The following is a 19765-nucleotide window of genomic DNA, read 5'->3' on the forward strand; positions in this document are numbered from 1 at the left end:
CCCAATTAAATATGCAAATGAGGGTCAGGTGGTTAATTAATTAAGAATTTTAACATTTGTGACATTTAGAATTAAGCTTAAGTTCTAAGCTTCAATTTGATATATGATTTAACTCTTTTGACCTTGTGGTTTGGGAGATTAGGAATAAACAAAAAACGTGTACAAATGCAATGGGGTTTTAGGCGGAAACAAAGAATAATACTAAAAACAATAAAAATCTAGACGAAAGCAAAACCTGTTCCGACGGTAGGTCGGAACAGCTAAAAATTGATTTGATTAACTGCATACTGTAATAAATTCCGATAAGCGTAATAAATATTAAGTCTACATTAAAGAGAAAATATCATAGATTGGTTTCTTATCTCCTGAAAAACATAACATTACTGGTCTGACATGGGGGAAAACGGATTGTTATGAAGTGTGTGTGTTTCAAGGGGGGGGGGGGTGTTTTACTTTCATGCCTTATGATATCTCTGGATTCTAATAATAGTAGCCAAAATGCCTTATTAGGACAAAAATGTAATTAAAGTTGTTAAGTAGTAATTGAATAATTTTTTTGATTTATTTTGCACGCCATACTAGCTTCTGAATATTCAATAAAATACCAACCAATGACAGGTGTGAAAACATATAACGTTGCTCCAATGTCGTGCATGCATAAGCACTGTTAATGGTGGACTGTCTCTTGCAACGTAAAACCAAAACTTTAAAAATTTCAACAAACCATGAAGTGTAAGCGTTGTTGTTAAAAAATTGGATAGATGATTTGAAAAAAAAACATTCAGTTTTTGAATGTGAAAAACTGTCCTGTTATCCTACTGAAAACACATGACACCATGATACATAAACAGACAAACCTGTAGAAATTTGAGATCGGCCATCTGGGTCACACACAAAAAACGAAAAACCGATACAAGACATTGATACAATTTTTTTTTTTTAATAAAACGCTCACTGAGTGATAAACTCCAAACGCAAAGTTAAATTATTTATTTCTCATCAAATATGACATTGCAGGCAGATGTTTCAAGGGATGTTTTCTACTATCATCATCATTAGCCCGTTTAAGTTTGATTATGTTTTCTTACCATTTCTGTAAAGTTCCTTTAGTGTCAGGAGCCAAAGTGCGTCCTCAGTGCTCAAACAAGTACTCCGACTTTATGATTAATATAATTTGTAATTCCTAAATACCTCAGACAGTTTCGCTATTCCTATTGGTGGAGAGTGCGTCACGTGGGGATGTTTAAACCTTCGATAATGACCGGTGTTTATAACCAGTTGTGAGCGGATACTCCGCGCTAGTCTTGATGCAAGACATTTCTTATACGGGCGATGCAGGTGCTGTCTTTGAGTTGGCCGCGCTGTGTGAAAGGAAAACGAGAAACGTCTTGCACCAAGACTAAGCGCACGAACGGATCCGAAAACTGTCGTCTCAGTTATAACAATGCAACACGTCCAAAAACGGAACAGTTTTACAGAGTTTCTTACTTTATTACGCCTTTAAACCAAAAAGACATTTATGAAAGGAAATAAAAGAGTTGTGACTGTTCTTAAACTGCCGTATAAAACCTTGCAGGGTCGTTGCCGTGCAATAAAGGCCCTAGTCTTCAGCTTGGGCCTTTATGAACTGGCAACAACCCTGCCGGTTTTTAAAGGTCTGTTTAAGAACTGGCCCTACCCTTTTATTCCCTTATTTATTCCCAAAATATTGTCCAGTTGTAGGGCTGCTTTTGAATCTGGTAATTGTTCACTTGTGTATTGCCAGCCTTGTGTCAGCTTGACCTTTCACCTGTAGTGACTGTGCTGTGCGATGTACATACATTTTGTATTTTAACACCCCTTACAAATAATCTGCCTTTTCATTGGTTTAGAGTGCGTCACATGATATGTCTTAGTTTTACTAGAACCGGCGGCCGTGTGAGAGTACATCACTTGCCATGTGATAGACAATCACACGGCGCGCAGTAGGCCTACCTAGACGTCTTTTATAACTACCTCGAACAATCAGTTGTGCGTCTGTGTACATGTATATGCAATGCGCGTACGAACGTTACTTGCCATGGTTGATAAATAGTTGGGGATAAATATTGACTGCTTTGACTCGTGCTAAGGTTCCATTTGATACCAAGAGTAGTTGCATCCCCATCAAACTAAAACCCTCAGTAATCTATGCTGGGAATTGTGAAGAGATCTCCTAACTTACTTTGTCTGCATATCCTGGGCGATATCTCGTAGGTTGATTGTGCGAGGTGCTTTGCCTTTATCATGTAGACTGATGCTGATGTCAATATTCTTGAATGGACTTATAGGTCTCTTGTTGCCCAGGCCAGATACCTCATTACCTCTCGGTCCATGAATGTAGTAGTGATAGATGTGGCTAGTCAGCAAATAATCAAATTATTCATTATTCATAAATATCTGGAACTGTTTCTCCATGAAAGAGCCTGAAAAGTTTAGTGAATGCAATGAGGTCAGTGAGTGAATATCGTCTGCGGCAGAATAATTTAGTCTGGTCCCAACATAGTCGCATGCGATTAGCCGTTATGAGAGGCAGAAACAAGATGCAAGTTCCATTTATCAACTTTGCCCGTTAATATGGATAGCAAAGTAAAGCAGGAATCGTGTACGAGCGGTGAAAGGCAAAACTATAAGAATGTTGTTCTTAAATTTAAAGTTTTTTCAAACATTATTAAGGTATTTATGAATGGGGATCAAAGTGATTTAAACCTGCTGATGCCTGGTTCTTGATAATTTCACCTCGACTTCGTCTCAGTAAAATTATCAAGCACCAGGCCTCAGCGATTTAAACCCTTAGTTTAAAACCTCATCCCAACTTCAAGATTTAAGTTTGAGTTTGGTTCTTAAAAATCCAGATGTCAATGTTTGAGCCTGAAAAAAAAACTTTATACAATTTGTTATTCCAGAATTTTGGGGGTTTTCTTCCCCATATTTTGTGGCGGGTGTCAGATCTTATACCCTTTTTTGATTTGTCTTCTTCTGGAAATTTTGAGTTTACCCCGTCAAGTCGGCAAAGAACTGATTTAACGCCCCTGGAGCCAGTGTATGTGATCAGAGTGCGTATCTTTTGTTGCTGTGATCCTCGCCTGTATTTCATCCCGATGGACGTATAAGCCCGTAAGATACGTCTGTTTTGTATATATGATCTAAGTCAAATGTTCACTCGTTTTACTCAATCATTGTACGTTTGTTAAACTCAATCATTGTACGTTTGTTTAACTGAAGTGGTTGATAGTTTGCTCATTGAATCAATTTCACTCAGATTCTGTTTTCTTTACATCAGTGTCACCTTGTTTGATTTCTTAGACGCATCTGAGAAAATTCAGGCTTTTTGAGCGATATATATTCTTGGATAGTTTGGAGATTTTTGGATCGTAACATACTGTAAAATATTATCTTCCAGTACGCACTAATCCACCAATCAGATGCTCGAACTGGAGGGTGGTATAAAAAGATATGTCCTCCTCCAAGTTTTTTTATTGCACACTGCGTATTGTGAGTGTCAATGTGTCATGCTCCGCATATACTTTGCGCATGCACGTGAGACTGGAAGATAAATTGCGATATAACAAGCCTATGTCAGTTGACGTTGCATCTTGTCCGGCGGGGCACCTTGTATGTTGGACTTTAAATATTTGATCTGAAATTTTTGATACTGCGTCTTGTCCGCCGTGCATCTTGTCCGCCGTGCATCTTATCCGCCGTGTGTCTTGTCCGCCGTGCGTCTTGTCCGCCGTGCGTCTTATCCGCCGTGCATCTTGTCCGCCGTGCATCTTATCCGCCGTGCGTCTTATCCGCCGTCTAATCCTTATCCGCAGGAAGTTACGGTACGTACATGAACATATTTAAAGGGTTTGGGTACCTTTTGCACAACTCTACTGAAAACATCGCTCTGAATCTTCTATAGGTACTTTATATTAGATACATTTTTATTCCAGTGAGTAGCGCCAAAAGGTATCAAAGGCCCTTTAATCTTCTTTGATTATTGTATCTGGTATGATGCACAAATTATTGATGTGATGGGAGAAGGAAGTGAACTTACGCTAGCTGTTTACACCATCCTATGAAGTCATGTCTGAGGTACTGAACATGGTGTTGGCTGATTCCTGTTATGAATACATGTGTGAAACTTTCCTTGCCTATTTCATCACAAATTAATTGCTTCATGTTTGGATCCTCAGTGTCTAGGTGTCTGTGATCGCCAACCTATAAATTAGAAAAACAAATATTAACTGAGGCATTTCTGTGTGATTAAAATTATTTGAGGTATGTATGCCACTACTTTTCATGTCATCATTAAGTTACTATGTGCGTTGTACGGTTTGGGGAGAACGATACAACGCATATAGTAACCTGTTGAATAGACTGTTGAATCCAGATTAATCCTTGGTTGCCCCTACCGAACTTCCTCGACTGATATGTTTAATGAATTGAACTGGTTATCCTTTGCCTAGAGAATTTGTTTGACAAAAATCATTCTCGTGTATAAATGCATACATCATCTATGCCCAGAGTACATGGCCAAACTATTAATCATTTCACCAAACAGCTGTACCACAAGACAACATGACAACCTTACTCTGAGAGTTCCTAAGGCCAAGAAAGAAAGCCTGACTCAAGCTTTGCCTTTTCTAGGGCTAAATGTGAAACGATCTGCCAGTAAGTCAGAGGAAAATTGAGTCTCTGTCTGTTTTTAAAACAGGGCTTTTTCAATTCTTAATCGCTTAATTCATAAATACCTCAGACAGTTTGGCTATTCCTATTGGTAGTGAGCGCGTCACGTGGGGGTGTTTAAACCTTTGATAATGACCAGTGTTTATAACTGGTTGTGAGAGGATACTCCGCGCTAGTCTTGGTGAAATAATAATAATAATAATAATAATAAACAGTTCTTATATAGCGCATAATACAAAATAAAGTCTCTAAGCACTTCTGTGATTGAAGAGATGGGTTTTAAGTCGTGATTTAAATTGTTCTAGTGTGGCACAGTCTTTGAGATTGTTGGGAAGAGAGTTCCATAGTCTAGGTGAAGCATATTGGAAGGAACGTAGACCGTAGAACTTCGTGTGAACTGGAGCTGCTATGAGAAGACCTTTTGAACTGGAACGAAGTTTTCGCGGAGGGTGATAGTGTTGAATTAAATCCTGGAGATAGTCTGGTACTGATCCGTTTTTGCATTTATAGGTGAGTGTTAGGAGTTTGAAAACTATCCGTGATTTAACAGGTAGCCAGTGGAGATTGCGAAGGATCGGAGTGATGGGTTCAAGTGATCGGGTTCTAGTAATGAGTCTGGCTGCTGAATTTTGAACGCGTTGGAGTTTATGAAGTTGACATTCTGGTAATCCGTATAAGAGGCTGTTATTATTGTCAATGCGACTCATCACAAAAGCATGAATCAATTTTTCCGTTGTCGATTGGTCAAGATATTGTCTGATTTTTCCGATTTTGTGCAAACCAAAACAAGATGCTCGGCACAAATTACTGACATGCTTTGCCATGGTGAGTTGATCATCGATGATGACACCCAGGTCCCGTGCATGTGAAGTTGGATCAAGAGACGAATCTGCTATGGTGATAGGTTGGAGTGAACTCTTGCTTCTGAATTTGGATGAAAGATGGAGAAACTCAGTTTTTTGTTGATATAACTTTAAGCCATTTCTTGAAGACCACACTTTGATGTCATTCAAGCAAGCTTCAAGTTTTGGTATGATAGTCGCCTGAGTGTTGTGATTCAGAATGGTGTAAACCTTGGTGTCATCAGCGTACATGGTGTATGACATTCCATGGGACTTGATCACATCTTCCAGGGGTGAGGAATAGAGCGCGAATATGGAAGGACCCATTACGGGGCCTTGAGGGACTCCGCGTCGAGGGAACTGGTTTGATGATATCTGATCTCCCATGACTACTGACTGACTGCGATTGGTGAGGAAATTGTCGGAAATAGAGGCCTCTCAGTCATAACAATGCAACACACGGACGTCGTACAACATACAGAGCTCATGTCGGAAACAGATAAGTTTTACAGAGTTTCTTACTTTATTCTGTCTTTAACCATAAGGCATTTATGAATGGGAATAAAAGAATAGTTACTCGTTCTTTCACGGCCGTTTAAATTAAAGCCTTGCAGGGAATTCATGGAAAATTACTTCTTTCTCGAAAACTACTTACTTCAAAGGAAGCCGTTTCCCACAATGTTTTATACCATCAACAGCTCCCCATTACTCGTAACCAAGTAAGGTTTTATGCTAATAATTATTTTGAGTAATTACCAATAGTGTCCAGTGCCTTTAAGAAAAGTTCAGTTACATTTCATCTTGCAGTGGTCATTTAAAAAAGTACAGTCTCCAGCAGTGAAACCTGTGGTTATTTATATTTAATTCAAATATAGCATTTAAAAGTAAAGCACAAGGAAAATTCATTGTTTTCTATGGTGAGGCCCAACTGAAGTACTTTCAAATACAAATTTAAGGAACTCAACAAAACACCACGCACACAAAATTTAAAAATATTGTCCGCCAAGAATTTATTTATGCCACAACACTACTGCAATTTTTCTTATTATATACATTTGCAGCCTCTCATATCAAAAATCTATCCCAAAAAAACTTTGTCAAGCTCCCATAATTTTTGTCTAGGTTATCAACACCCAGATTCGACGTAAGTTTTGAGGGATTTTAAGTGATGTTCAAGAAAAAATAACGGAGTTTATTGCAATTGACTTTTGGAACTTTAAGCCATTATACACTTTCGTAACAGAAAAAAAATAAAAGTTCACAGATTTACAAATAACTTACAGGGTTTACAGAAGGTAATGGTGAAAGACTTCTCTTGAAATATTATTCCATGAAATGCTTTACTTTTTGAGATAACATTCAAACAAACTCAATTCACGCTAACGAGAATTACGGATCTTGCGGAAACAAGGGTGGGTTTTCCCGTTATTTTCTCCCGACTCCGATGACCGATTGAGCCTAAATTTTCACAGGTTTGTTATTTTATATATAAGTTGTAATACACGAAGTGTGGGCCTTTGGACAATACTGTTTACCGAAAGTGTCCAATGGCTTAAACACCTTTGCGCAATCCATATCAAACGTACTTGCTCATAAGTTGATTTAATTTCCAAAAACTAGCATTCAGAAAGTAGTTTTTCAGTTGTTTATCATCTCGGGTACGTTTTGTTTTTTCATCTGGAAAGTCAGTAAATGGCTGACGTCATTTACTTGACAAATTTATTTACACGATTATAAAATCGCACAGAAAACATGTGTGAATCACACTTTCCGTAACAATATCGAAGAAGCCAAACTTCAAGAGGCCGACAGAGGAGGTACATCTCGTGTCATCTAGGTCAACTTACAGGCCGATCGGAAAATTCACGGACGTCGCGTAAAAACCTTGATGGACAATAAAAAAATATGTCGCTTGAAACTTGAAACACAGATTACTCTTATTTTTGAACAGCTATCGCAACAGACATTGTTACAAAATAATCCTTACTTAAACGTGTTTTCATCGTATATTTTTTTTACTTATTAAATGTTTATGAAGTGGTTAATTCATTTTTTTTTTTTTTTTTTTGTGTTTAATTGTTTAATTTTGATTTTCTTTTGCTGTTAAAGTATTTGTCAACATCCCCACTAACTGCGCATTCAAAAGATAAAGGAACACCCCTGCATGAACAATTGATCATTTAAATATCTCCATTACCTAAGAGGTTGTTGGTTTGTTAAACCAAACACTTTAACATTTTCAAAACTTTAACATGGACGCCGGACGGAAATTGGTATTACATAGGCTTGCACTGCTCAGGGTCCATCTAAAAAAGAAGATGCCATATGTTGAGATACACTAAGTGGGGATACTGGTCTTTGACAATTACCAACGGTGTCCAGTGCCTTTAATCAATCAGGGAAGATATTGTTGTCATGGACATGTCAAATCAAAGACATAATCTTTTCCCATTGATAGGAGTAAAACAAATGCAAAGCTTTTGCAACCAATATGGTCTACATGTGTATATAAAGTAAACATACGATGCAAACAGTAGCTCCTTACCGGTCTGTTGCTAATAAATCCACTGTAAATTGACTCTCGATTCTTCTCTCGTCTCTCAAATTGCTCCTTAGAGATGGCCAGTTCATGAACGTCTCGAGAGTCTTTTGGTTTAGTAACCATCTGCAACAGAAATAACAAGACATTTAGAACTGAAAGATTTCTGACCTCTTCACAATCTTGATATTTTCTTTTCAAGACCGCCTTTCAAGGAAATGGGATGTTTATATTTTAATTGCATATAAGCCATTAGAGATAAACAAAGAGCATTGCCCATAGTAACTCGTACTAGCGTGCAAAATAAGTGAGTAGCAAATTTGCGTTCATACATGTACATGTAGTATCATAGAAAAAGATTTTTTACCACTTTTTTTCACTGAATAATGGACAGAAATCCATATGAACTTACTTTAGAAGAGACGGAATGTGGATTCTTTTAAGGATTTTTGCTCCGGATAAAAAGACTCAAAACAAGAGGATTAAGCGAAGCTGCTGTACGTGGATTGGTTTACAGTGCTAAGCAGTTTGTTTCTGCACTGTAAGTGATGTAATGAGGTAGAGGTAGTTCTACTCACTACGCAGAGTTAATGAACATCAAAGGAAACGAATTGCAGATCCTTTTGGTGACTCTTGTCCACCGGTTCTTCTGGTCCTAAAACTACAATCTAAATGAAGAGTTTCTTGTAAATCAATCAACAGTGTTGGAGTGTCGCTGAATAGAACCGCGCCATCTTATCTCTCATCTTCCACCCAAGAATGTTAATTGCAAAACCGTTCACCTTTTAATAAAGAGTATCTCTAAAAAAATATTATTCACATTTGGATATATAACAAACCACCTTGAACTAAATCACTGGAGCTTGAAGGCAAAGAAAAGTACCACTAAGCCAAACCGTCCAAAGATTGTCCTCTGTAGCCAGTTCCTTTCTTGCTAAGAATCCATTACAAGATTAAAGTTGACAATAAGTTACATAAGACTCAAGTTTAAAGGTAAGGTGAGGTATCTTACTCTTGTTGCATGGCCAATGAAGAATATTGCTTGCTTGCCTCCAACACCAAAGTATGAGATGTCACTATTGAGTGATCGAGGAACATTCTCTGGTACTGAGGCTGTAGATTCATCATCATCTTCCTCTTCATCTCCCCTATCAAGGATGGCAAAGTAAACAGAGTTTGAACTTACATTTAGTACTCGGCTTATTCAACAACTGGACTACAGGATGTTTAGCTTAAATTGCCTCACATCTGTTTGTTTTGGCATATTTGTTGGCCTTTAAGAACATCTGTGGTATTTGGCAACACATGCAAGCATGTTGTACACAATGTGTATTGTTAAATATTATGTAACGGTCATAATGTAACATTGTGTCTACACTCCAAACTATTATTGTGTAATGTGCAGTGGGCACAGTGATTAGTGTATGCCTACTGCATTATGTGATGCTTTTTTAGCCTATATGAGACTGGGAATGCCTTTTTGCTGGGTTACACTCATCACTCCGCCACCACTGAGTCAGCCAGGGGCTCTGCCCAACTCATAGTATTGCCGGGTGTCACCAATTCAGCCTTGGCCACACCATTGTCCAGTATTGGTGTTTCAGCCACTGTTCCAGTAGAGACAGTCAATCACAACTGTGCTCTTTCTCCTTCAAGTTGATGGCTTGAACAACCCTTGTCGGGCTTTTAGGCTCCCTAATAGCCTAAACCCACGCCACAACTCATAAAAAAGAATATTATGTGAAAGGTACCTACACACAAGTTAATGACAGAATGCTCCCACTAGAATGTGGTTTTTATTGTCAGGTTTTGTTGTTACCATGCAAAGCACAGACTTCTCATGAATTGATTGGAATGCATGAATGATAAAAGTATCATTCACTCGGAGATGGATACTTTATGTCATTTTCAAAACAAAATTTACATAATGAAGTAAGGAAAGCAAAAACTCCTACTTTTTGTGCTTTCTCTCTTTACGAGAGAATTTTGAGAGGCGATAGATGGCCCAGTTGTTAAGTTGTCTGGATGTCATGCCTTTGCCATTATCTATAACACAGATCATGCTCTTATCACCAGATTCATCCAGGAACTATAATACACAAACATTGAAATTCAAATAAAGCAATTTTACGGAAAAACAAAATGTTTCAGTTTAGGTTTGCTACACACATACATGTAGTTTGAACCTCAGCATGACAGAGGTTTCTCACAATAAGGACATGGATTATCTGTAAGAAAGCTGCACACTTAAAAGACTTATTTATGTCCAAGTATTAAGCCTCTTCTTTTTCAAATGGTCCCTCCACTATTGGTCATTACTGGGCAGTGAAGATCAATACACTGCAATGCGATATTCCTAATTCCAAGTTTAAGTATTAATGAGAAATATACACAAGTATGTGGGTTTTCTTTGCATGATAACAATATTTGAACAAATTAAAAGTCAGAATTCTACATTGCTATGGAGTTTCTCAATAACCAGTAGAAATGATTGACAGGCTCCAAAGTAATAGCCTTTTTGAGGTATGGCGAACACAATGCTACAACACTGTAAAGTTGTGGTAAATTTGTGCGTATTGACCATAGAAATAGAACGTATGTTATTCAGTGAAGTGCGCATTTTAGGCAACGCGGCGTTTACACGTAAACCTAATGACCACCAACATGGTGAGCGTGCGATAAGTCGTGGCGTGTGACACGCGCATATCACATCCGCCATACCTCAAAAAGGCTTATTGAGTTATTACTCACCAATCTTAGCTCTATTTCTCTTGGGCCAAGATTTTCACTTGTAGCTGTCAATGAGTTATCAATCAACTCTGCAAAGGCAAACGCTATCAATAGAAGGAAAAAAGAGAAGAACTTGAAGTAACTACAATGTAGTCAATTAATTAAAGTAACCCTGTCATCGTTGGGTCACAAACTCTGAAAATTCTATAAATGAAGCGAATGATAAGAATCAGACAGTCTTGATAGTGAGTTGTCAATTAATAGCAATTAAAAAAAATTTAAATTGTTTAACGATCTCCAACATTTGTTTTTGGCTATAAAAACATGCATGATGAAGAGTATGGTTGGAAAGATGTTTTAAAAATGGATTATAATGGTCCACACCAACGGGTGGTTAAGCCTATCCTTTTACTTTGTGTACTAACACGGTCCGCTATTTTGTGGAACTAAATTTTTCACTCCAGGAAATAGCGACTGTGTTAGTTCATGAAGTAAAAGGAAAACCACACAATCTCTATGGTTGTTTGTGTGGAGTAGAAGGAAAACTACACTATCTCAAAGGATGTTTGTGTGGAGTCGAAGGAAAACCATGCAATCTCGAGGAATGTTTGTGTGGAGTAGAAGGAAAACTACACAATCTAAAAGGATGTTTGTGTGGAGTAGAAGGAAAACTACACAATCTCGAGTGATGTTTGTGCGGAGTAGAAGGAAAACCACACAATCTCGAGGGATGTTTATGTGGAGTAAAAGGAAAACCACACAATCTAAAAGGATGTTTGTATGGAGTAGAAGGAAAACTACACAATCTAAAAGGATGTTTGTGTGGAGTAGAAGGAAAACCACACAATCTCGAAGGATGTTTGTATGGAGTAGAAGGAAAACTACGCCATCTAAAAGGATGTTTGTGTGAAGTAGAAGGAAAACCACACAATCTCAAAGGATGTTTGTGAGGAGTAGAAGGAAAACCATGCAATCTGAGGGATGTTTGTGTGGAGTTGCGGGATAAGTATGAAACAAAAAAAACCCTTGTCACACGAAGTTGGTGTTTTGGGTTTTGACAGGATTGAAAATCATATTGTTACGTAAAGACCAGTTAGCAAGGCTATTAAGATCTGCCTGCAGACCATGCTTGTTGAATCAGAATGGATAACTCGAAAAAGAACACATCTCGAATGAACATGAGCACGGTTAGTAATATCATTAACGATCAAATTGAAAAAAATTGGGCCCAAGACACTTTCCTGTGGAACACCAGGTGAGACATCCACCTAAGAGCAAGAACTACCCTGAAAAATGACACGCTGCTGACGATTGACCAAGAACGACTTGATCCAACGCCACATGACACCCTGGATGTTATTTAAAATCATTCAAACTGTTCAAAGGTACAAAAACAATGTAGTTCATGTCGCTCCTTTTGCTATTAAATTGATTTTAAAGTTGTCTCCTAATTTTGCACACCATGTATTATTCTTAATATTGTTACCCTATTTTATTATGGAAATTCTTGGTTGTCCGTATCCAAAGATCCTTCAAAGTTTCAAACTTGTGTCTGTCGACTTGTTATTGATTTTCATTTATTATTCAGAGTTTTTTGGCACTTATTGTCCGAACATAAAGTACATGTGTTGATGCAATTACTTTTTACATTTCAATTCAATTTCATGACCTTTTCCCCCTTTCTCTATATAAACTTGATGCAAAGTTAATTTTAGGCATATTTTGGTTTGTTTATTTTATACATTAAACAAAGTCTAGACATTGAAAATTGTTGGATAAATAAACAACAATTGCGTCCTTAACCAGTTGACACTGGATGTCGAGTTTACATGTAGCACACTAATCTTACATTTACTGTTTACTGTTTTCAAACAGTTTACAACATTCTTCTTCTTACTTTCAAGGTTCAAACATGTCAATCTCCTGCTTCTTTATCTGAACTTGTTCTTCATTATTCCCCTACTCGGACTTTACGTTCATCTCAACAGTCATTGCTTTCTGCTGTTAGAGCTTCTTCAATTTTTTATGGCCACAGATCCTTTTCTTACACCGCACCGTTTCTTTGGAATAGTCTTCCTGTGCATATTCGCCAAGCTAATTCTTTACAATGTTTTAAGTCCCTGCTGAAAACTCCAGCTGCTTTTTTGTAATTTGCATATTTGTACATGTATATTGTATCTTTCTCTCATTGTTTATTCTACTGTTCTCTTTATGCGCTTAGAGGCTTTTTGCATTAGGCGTTTTACAAATTGCTTATTATTATTCCGATTCGTGCCACGACTGATCTGCAAGGGACCATTGACATTAAATTGAAACAACATGCTAAAAGACCAGTAATACAATTCAGAGACTATTACCCTAAAAAAGGGCATGCAGTTGAATCTTCCTGAATAACATTATTTTGTATTTCAAAACAAATTCCCTACCTACATGTACATGTACCGTCCCAAACTTTTCAGAGCATGTTACCAGAAAGAAGAAAAAAATTATTTTTTTGTTATATATTATTATATTATATTATTTTTGTTAGGCCTAAATTACTGCGAATAAGATGCATCTTATCCTTTTAGACCTCCAAAACATCGTCAAGTCTTATCTTTTGAAGCGCCCTGTGCTACAATTGATTTATTTTGATAATCACCATATGAAGTCTTACATTTATACTGTAAAATAATACCTTTGTTTTGTCTAGGGTAAATCTACTTGTTATCATTTTTCTTCACATAAACCTGCACCGTACAATGTAAATGCTGTGTAGTTTTAACAAGCTTTAACGAACCATGGATGAATGTACCAAAGAACTTAATCACTGCCATACGGTGCTCGCTAGTATGTAATATTAAAAATGGTGGGCGCAAACTTTTTAAAAAGAATTCCGTGTCAATTCAATACGCTTTTGAACCTGACCCTCACAGATTTAAATGAAATTCCGTGAAATTCATTGAAATGAAAGTCCTGATTGGACTCCCTGAGAAATGCCCAAATCCCAAATTTTATGTAATTCTGATCATTATTTTGGGAGATACTGCTTAACGAACTTTTGACTAATTAGCATGACCTGCTATGTTTGGACAATCATATCTCCAAAAGTAAAACACCTACCGAGATAATATTTACATCATTTTGAAGCTCTTCACATGGCCCACATTTGATAACAGAAATCAAAAAATTTCCACGCACCACCGAAAAATATGAAAAAATTTGACCTTTGACCTTGATTTGCGAAAATGCGTATTTTTCAAAATGCGTAAATTTCTTTTTCGTTTAAGATGTAAGCAACAATATTCTGAAAAATTGTGATGGGCACTTTTACAGTTCTTTTGTTATGATTTTTTTTAACATTGGCTATCAAGGCCAAAACCATAAAAGCGTATTGTACAACATACACAATGTACATGTACATGTACAGTGTACAGAGTAGTGTGCGGTAGTGTGTACACGCACATTAAAATCATGTCACCCAGTCCAAAAGTCTATTTCATGACATGACTTAATGAGCTCATTCATTTCATCACCCTTAATTTAATATAGGAGACACTGTGTATCAGACGTACTGTATACATGTTATACAATGTACAGTGTACAGAGTATTCACATTTAGTAAATTCCCTGGAGGATGGATCATAGAGAAAAATGTGTTGAGACCCATTTGAATCACACAGCAAGAAAAAAAAGCAGGCTTAAGGCAGGTATTATAAAGGTTTATACAGGAGCATCCAAGTCTTTATTTCACTCGAGCACACAGTTTATGCACCGACTGTCGCAAGAAGATATCTGAACTGTCACCTGAGAAAATACTCTCAACAACTGAAAGTTCTAGCAGTGACCCAGAAGTACAGGGACCATCAATGTCATCTGCACATCCGGATGTTTTTGTGCAGCCAAATACCGACATTAATATTATCAATGAGGCTATGACAATTATTGGTGTATCTCCTATCATAAGAAAGCTCATGGAAGTTAAATGGACAGTTAAGAGAATAGAGACAACAATAAAGCAGAAACTTGAAACTGCTGCAGGAAAACAGTTCGGTGATGATGAAACTGAGATGATTCATGTAACTCAGATGAAACAAAAGTTTCATTTCTTGACCAAGAAAAGTGAAAAAGTTCAAGTCTTGACCGTCTTACCAGTGAGTTGGAGTATCAAAAGAAAAGAAAAGAAACTGGTGAATAAGCAGGGAATGCTTTCCATTCCAAATCCTAAGGCTGGAAAATCTCTTTCATTAAAAATGGTGCAAACTGTGAGAGACTTTTACTTGTTCGAGTCTGTCAGCAGCCAAATGCCAGGGATGAAAGACTTTGTATCGTTTAGAAGAAACATGTGAGACGAAACATCTCCAGAAACATTTTGATCAATGTATCTGAAAGGAGTGTTTGAACTTTTCAAGGAAACAATCCTCCTGAAAGTTTTGCTGAAAGCAGTGCATCCTAGCCAGATCTAGTGGAATGCATTCAGTTTGTGTTTGTACTAAACATCAAAATGTGAAACTCAAAATGTGAATGATTATCTTTGAATTTCTAATGTACATGTATCATGTACACATTACTGCACATAATACACTGTACATACACAATGCGTTTTTATGGTTTTGGCATTGATAGCGAATGTTAAAAAAATCATAACAAATAAAACTGTAAGAGTGCCCATCACAAATTTTCAATATATTGTTGCTTACATCTTACTTGCATTAAACAAAAAATTAAGCATTTTGAAAAAAATACGCATTTTCGCAAATCAAGGTCAAAGGTCAAATTTTTGCGAATTTTTTCGGTGGTGCGTGGAAATGTTTTGATTTTTGTTATCAAATGTGGGCCATGTGAAGAGCTTCAAAATGATGTAAATATTATCTCGGTAGGTGTTTTACTTTTGGAGATATGATTGTCCAAACATAGCAGGTCATGCTAATTAGTCAAAAGTTCGTTAAGCAGTATCTCCCAAAACAATGATCAGAATTACATAAAATTTGGATTTGGGCATTTCTCAGGGAGTCCAATCAGGACACCGAATTTCATTTAAGTCCATGAGGGTCAGGTCCAAAAGCGTGTTGAATTGACACGGAATAGTGTTTCTTTAATTCACGAACTTCAACAAAAAAAGGCATCTTCAAAGATTGTGCAAAGCCCCCCTCCAATGTTTTTTGCCTGTTGTAGCTTTCTTCCCCCTTGCAAATACAATATATTTATTAAGAACCGTTTATAAACGTATGTGGATGCGCAATAAACTACGTTTTTAGTAAAAATCTTTGAAACAAAAACGAAAAACTGTAAAATATATAAGAAAAAGCGTTATGATATGGTAAGCGTCTTATCATCACAGTGACCCCGTAATGTGTTGATGTACACAGCGATAGAGAGTCTCCCTGGTGGCGCTCAAACTGGATGAACCACTTGGAAGACTCTTAACCAGTTGCACACAAGAGTCGGAAGGTGCAAAGCGAACCTGGTGAAGTGGGGATACACTGCAGGTTCCGACACCTGTGAATGCGGAGAGCGGCAGACCATGGATCATCTCCTTACCTGCCCCCTACTGCCATCAGCAACCACTACTGATGACCTGGCTGAGGCCACTGACACTGCCCTTCAGTGTGCCAACTACTGGAGGGATAGCATTGGAACAGCATGGACACGAGAAGAAGAAGCAGTGAATGGGATCCATCTGGCAGAAATCAAAACTTTGCGAGCGTCTTGTCTGGTGGTGCGTCTTGTACGCTGGACTTTGAACAAAAATCTTAATTTTGAGCACTGCGTCTTGTCAGCCGAGCGTCTTATCCGCAGGAAATTACAGAAAACTATTTGGTTGTAAGAAGAGTTCTAATTCCAACCCTCCATTTTTTTTAATCATCCAACACATATTACTGTCAAAAGTCAATCTGTTGCACCTTGTACAATATGCTCAGCCTGTGGGATCTGTGTATATATCCATAATTCATCCTTAATGTTTCAAAATAAGCAGGGGGAAGCTCATATTATTACTGGTTTATTGTAAAAACATCTGCTTGTCGCAGTCCAGAGACTGAATTAAAATACAGATTTACATTATTACATGAATATAAACATTTTAAAAAGCAGAGAGAAAATTTATACACAAGAAAAATTTAAAAATTAAGAGCAAAGTCAAAAGAGACGTCATGAGAACTAAAATTAGATAAAACAAAAACAATAAATATTTAACAAGCACACTTAACTAACAAACCCAACAGCAGCGCGACAAACATACCCCCCCCCCCCCGCCAACAGACACCACAACAAACACCCCAACAAACAAACAAACGAACAAACAACCAATCAAACACCCCAACAAACAAACAAACAAACGAACGAACGAACGAACGAACGAACGAACGAACGAAAGAACGAACGAACGAACGAACGAACGAACGAACGAACGAACGAACGAACGAACGAACGAACGAACGACTGAACGAACGACTGAACGAACGAACGAACGAACGAACAAGCAAGCAAGCAAGCAAGCAAACAAACAAACAAACAAACAAACAAACAAACAAACAAACAAACAAGCAAACAAACAAACAAACAAACAAACAAACAAACAAACACTCCACCAGACAAATAGACACTCCACCAGACAAACAAACACATTAAAAACACACAAACAAAAAACCAAACACACACGCACAAAAAGGTAAAAAGACAAAACAAACACGCAAACAAGAAAATAAAAACTGGGAATAAAATTGGTGGTAAAAATATGAGGCCTGCCAAAATGTGTTACATGTTCAAAATACTGGTGAGGTAGGGAATGGGGCTAGACCTGTATCGGTTGGTTCTGCACCTAATACTAGACAAAGAGTCCGAATTCCTAAGGTCATAGACTTTACACAACTCTCTTGGATCGTTACTGTCAACTTATAATTGGTCAATTTTCAGACTGAGAATAAATTCACTTTGAATGATCAAAAATCTTAAATACTAATTTATACAACTGAAAACATGTCTGGCCTGATACTTCAGGGAGGCAGCAAAGGCAATTGCCTCCATTCCCCCTAGTCATTGTTTTAGTGCCCTTAAAATGATCTGCATTCAAAATTGATAATATCCTCCTCGAGTGCACTTTACCATCGGGAAAATGTCCTGGTGCCCTTGCCCTTTCAAAAACGAAGCATACTGGCCTTAAAAATCACATGGTGTGTATACTTACGCAGTGGGTTCTGTCCCTCACTGGCGTAGTACTCATACATTCCACTTTTAACCAGTGTGTCATAATGGGGTAGGTACTGCACACGTTCCTTTGTAGGGGCTGGTAGTACTTGGCTGATGTGATTGAGTATGTACAGGGTGTCATAATGGTCCACCAATTCCTCTACAAGAGTCACAAGGTGTCATAATTATCAACAAATAAGTAGTTCAATTCAAAGAAACTTTTTACCACATTACAAATGAACCTCCCTAGTTATTAAAAAAACAGGGCATGGCTTTAAATTTTGGGGGAAAAATCCACTTGTAGATCCCTGCAGCCGATTTCACAAAACACTAGGATTAATCCTATCTCCAGTCAGTTAAGACGAGTAACTTCAAGTCCTAACTTAGGATGGGTTCAATGAGTCCTAACGTCTATGGATACAGAACTTAAATCGTCCTCAAAGTCCTAAGATTAATCCTAAGTTAGGAAGAGTTTAGTAAAATCAACGACAGGACCCTTCATAATCTTTACTGGACCAGGATTGAATTCACAAGACCAGAATCAAAATAAAAAGAAACTAGAATCCAAATTAGAAAACTGTTTTATAATCTGACATACTGTTTCATTTTAACAAAACACTAAGAAAAGATTTAGGGCCTTATCTCTTCTGTTTTTTGGGTGATACTCCACAGGATTGAAAGACATTTGTAACTCAACATTTGTCATTGAATTAAATTGACAAAAACAAGACCAGACCACCTGATTTATCTTCAAAACCAGTCCGGTCTGGTCTTGTTTTGAGCTTACTAGTCTGAAACTGCAATCACTGGCCTCAGGCAAGTGGTCCAATGTAAAAATCAAGCCCAGCAGCCAATTTCACAAAAGTAGTTTGTAACTTGTGCCATGTCATAAAGTAACGCCAAGTAAATGTTGCGCATCTGTGCCACTTCATTAATGTAAAACATACTTGAAACAAATGGCTCAGGAAAGTGTTTTCTGTTTTGTTTCCGCTAAAAGAAACAAATATATTTCGCAAAACTGAATCGTCGTCACTGCAAAAGGAATAGTACGCTAACCTCCGCAAAACATGTTGTGAATGGCAGCTTATTAACATGCGCACTTTGGCCATAGAAATCGAGTTCGTAAGCGCGCCATTTTTGTGGCACTTGCACCACTATGAGACGTGGCATACCTTTGGTGAACGGCGAGACTCGACCATAAATTTGTGGCGCAACTTACGCCATAAATGTTGCGCAATTGGACTTACACAGTTTCGCAAAGTTCCAGGAAAACGGCTGCAGGTTGATTTCAACTGATATTTAAATAATTTGGGGTTAAATCCCCCAAATTATTTAAAATTTACCCAGTAAGTTTCCCCTGTGTTATTTTATTACAATTTTTTACTTTCATGACTTTTTGTTGTAAGCAAAATGCAAGGCTGACATTTAAATGAACAAGGTCAAAAAGCTTAATATATTATAATGTACCATTTTTTTTCTTTCTATTATTTAAAAGCCAACGCAAGCTCAAGAATTTATGCTCTTGGCTTTGAACCTATGAACTTACCATATCCTTTGTCATCTTTAACTTCTTGTCTATTGGTTGTAGCAATCACAATGTGAGTGGTTGTTCCTATGTTAAATTCCTTTAAAAAAAGAAAAATGTTGTTAAAGAATAACACACATAAAAATAGCATTTGAAATAATGTACACGTACCATCACTGAGCAGTTGGTACAATGTACATTGTACGTTACTATCCTGGAAAAGTTTATGCATGGTTGTACACTCACATCATAGAGTTGCTTAAAAAACAT

General features: G+C 37.4%; 1 protein-coding gene across 1 annotated transcript in view; it reads right to left on the reverse strand.

The window, feature by feature from the left end:
• Nucleotides 1-19765, reverse strand: part of LOC117300627 (structural maintenance of chromosomes flexible hinge domain-containing protein 1-like) — an 89476-nt gene that overhangs the window by 64087 nt on the left and 5624 nt on the right. The window contains exons 2-9 of the mRNA XM_033784308.1: nt 19517-19595; nt 17969-18130; nt 10825-10907; nt 10029-10162; nt 9086-9221; nt 8080-8199; nt 4061-4224; nt 2204-2377 (exon numbers count right to left, since the gene is read on the reverse strand). Coding sequence (XP_033640199.1) covers nt 2204-2377; nt 4061-4224; nt 8080-8199; nt 9086-9221; nt 10029-10162; nt 10825-10907; nt 17969-18130; nt 19517-19595 — 1052 coding nt within the window. The remainder of the gene's footprint in view (nt 1-2203; nt 2378-4060; nt 4225-8079; nt 8200-9085; nt 9222-10028; nt 10163-10824; nt 10908-17968; nt 18131-19516; nt 19596-19765) is intronic.

Source organism: Asterias rubens, chromosome 16, assembly GCF_902459465.1.
Source record: "Asterias rubens chromosome 16, eAstRub1.3, whole genome shotgun sequence".
In the NCBI taxonomy this organism is placed as follows: domain Eukaryota; kingdom Metazoa; phylum Echinodermata; class Asteroidea; order Forcipulatida; family Asteriidae; genus Asterias; species Asterias rubens.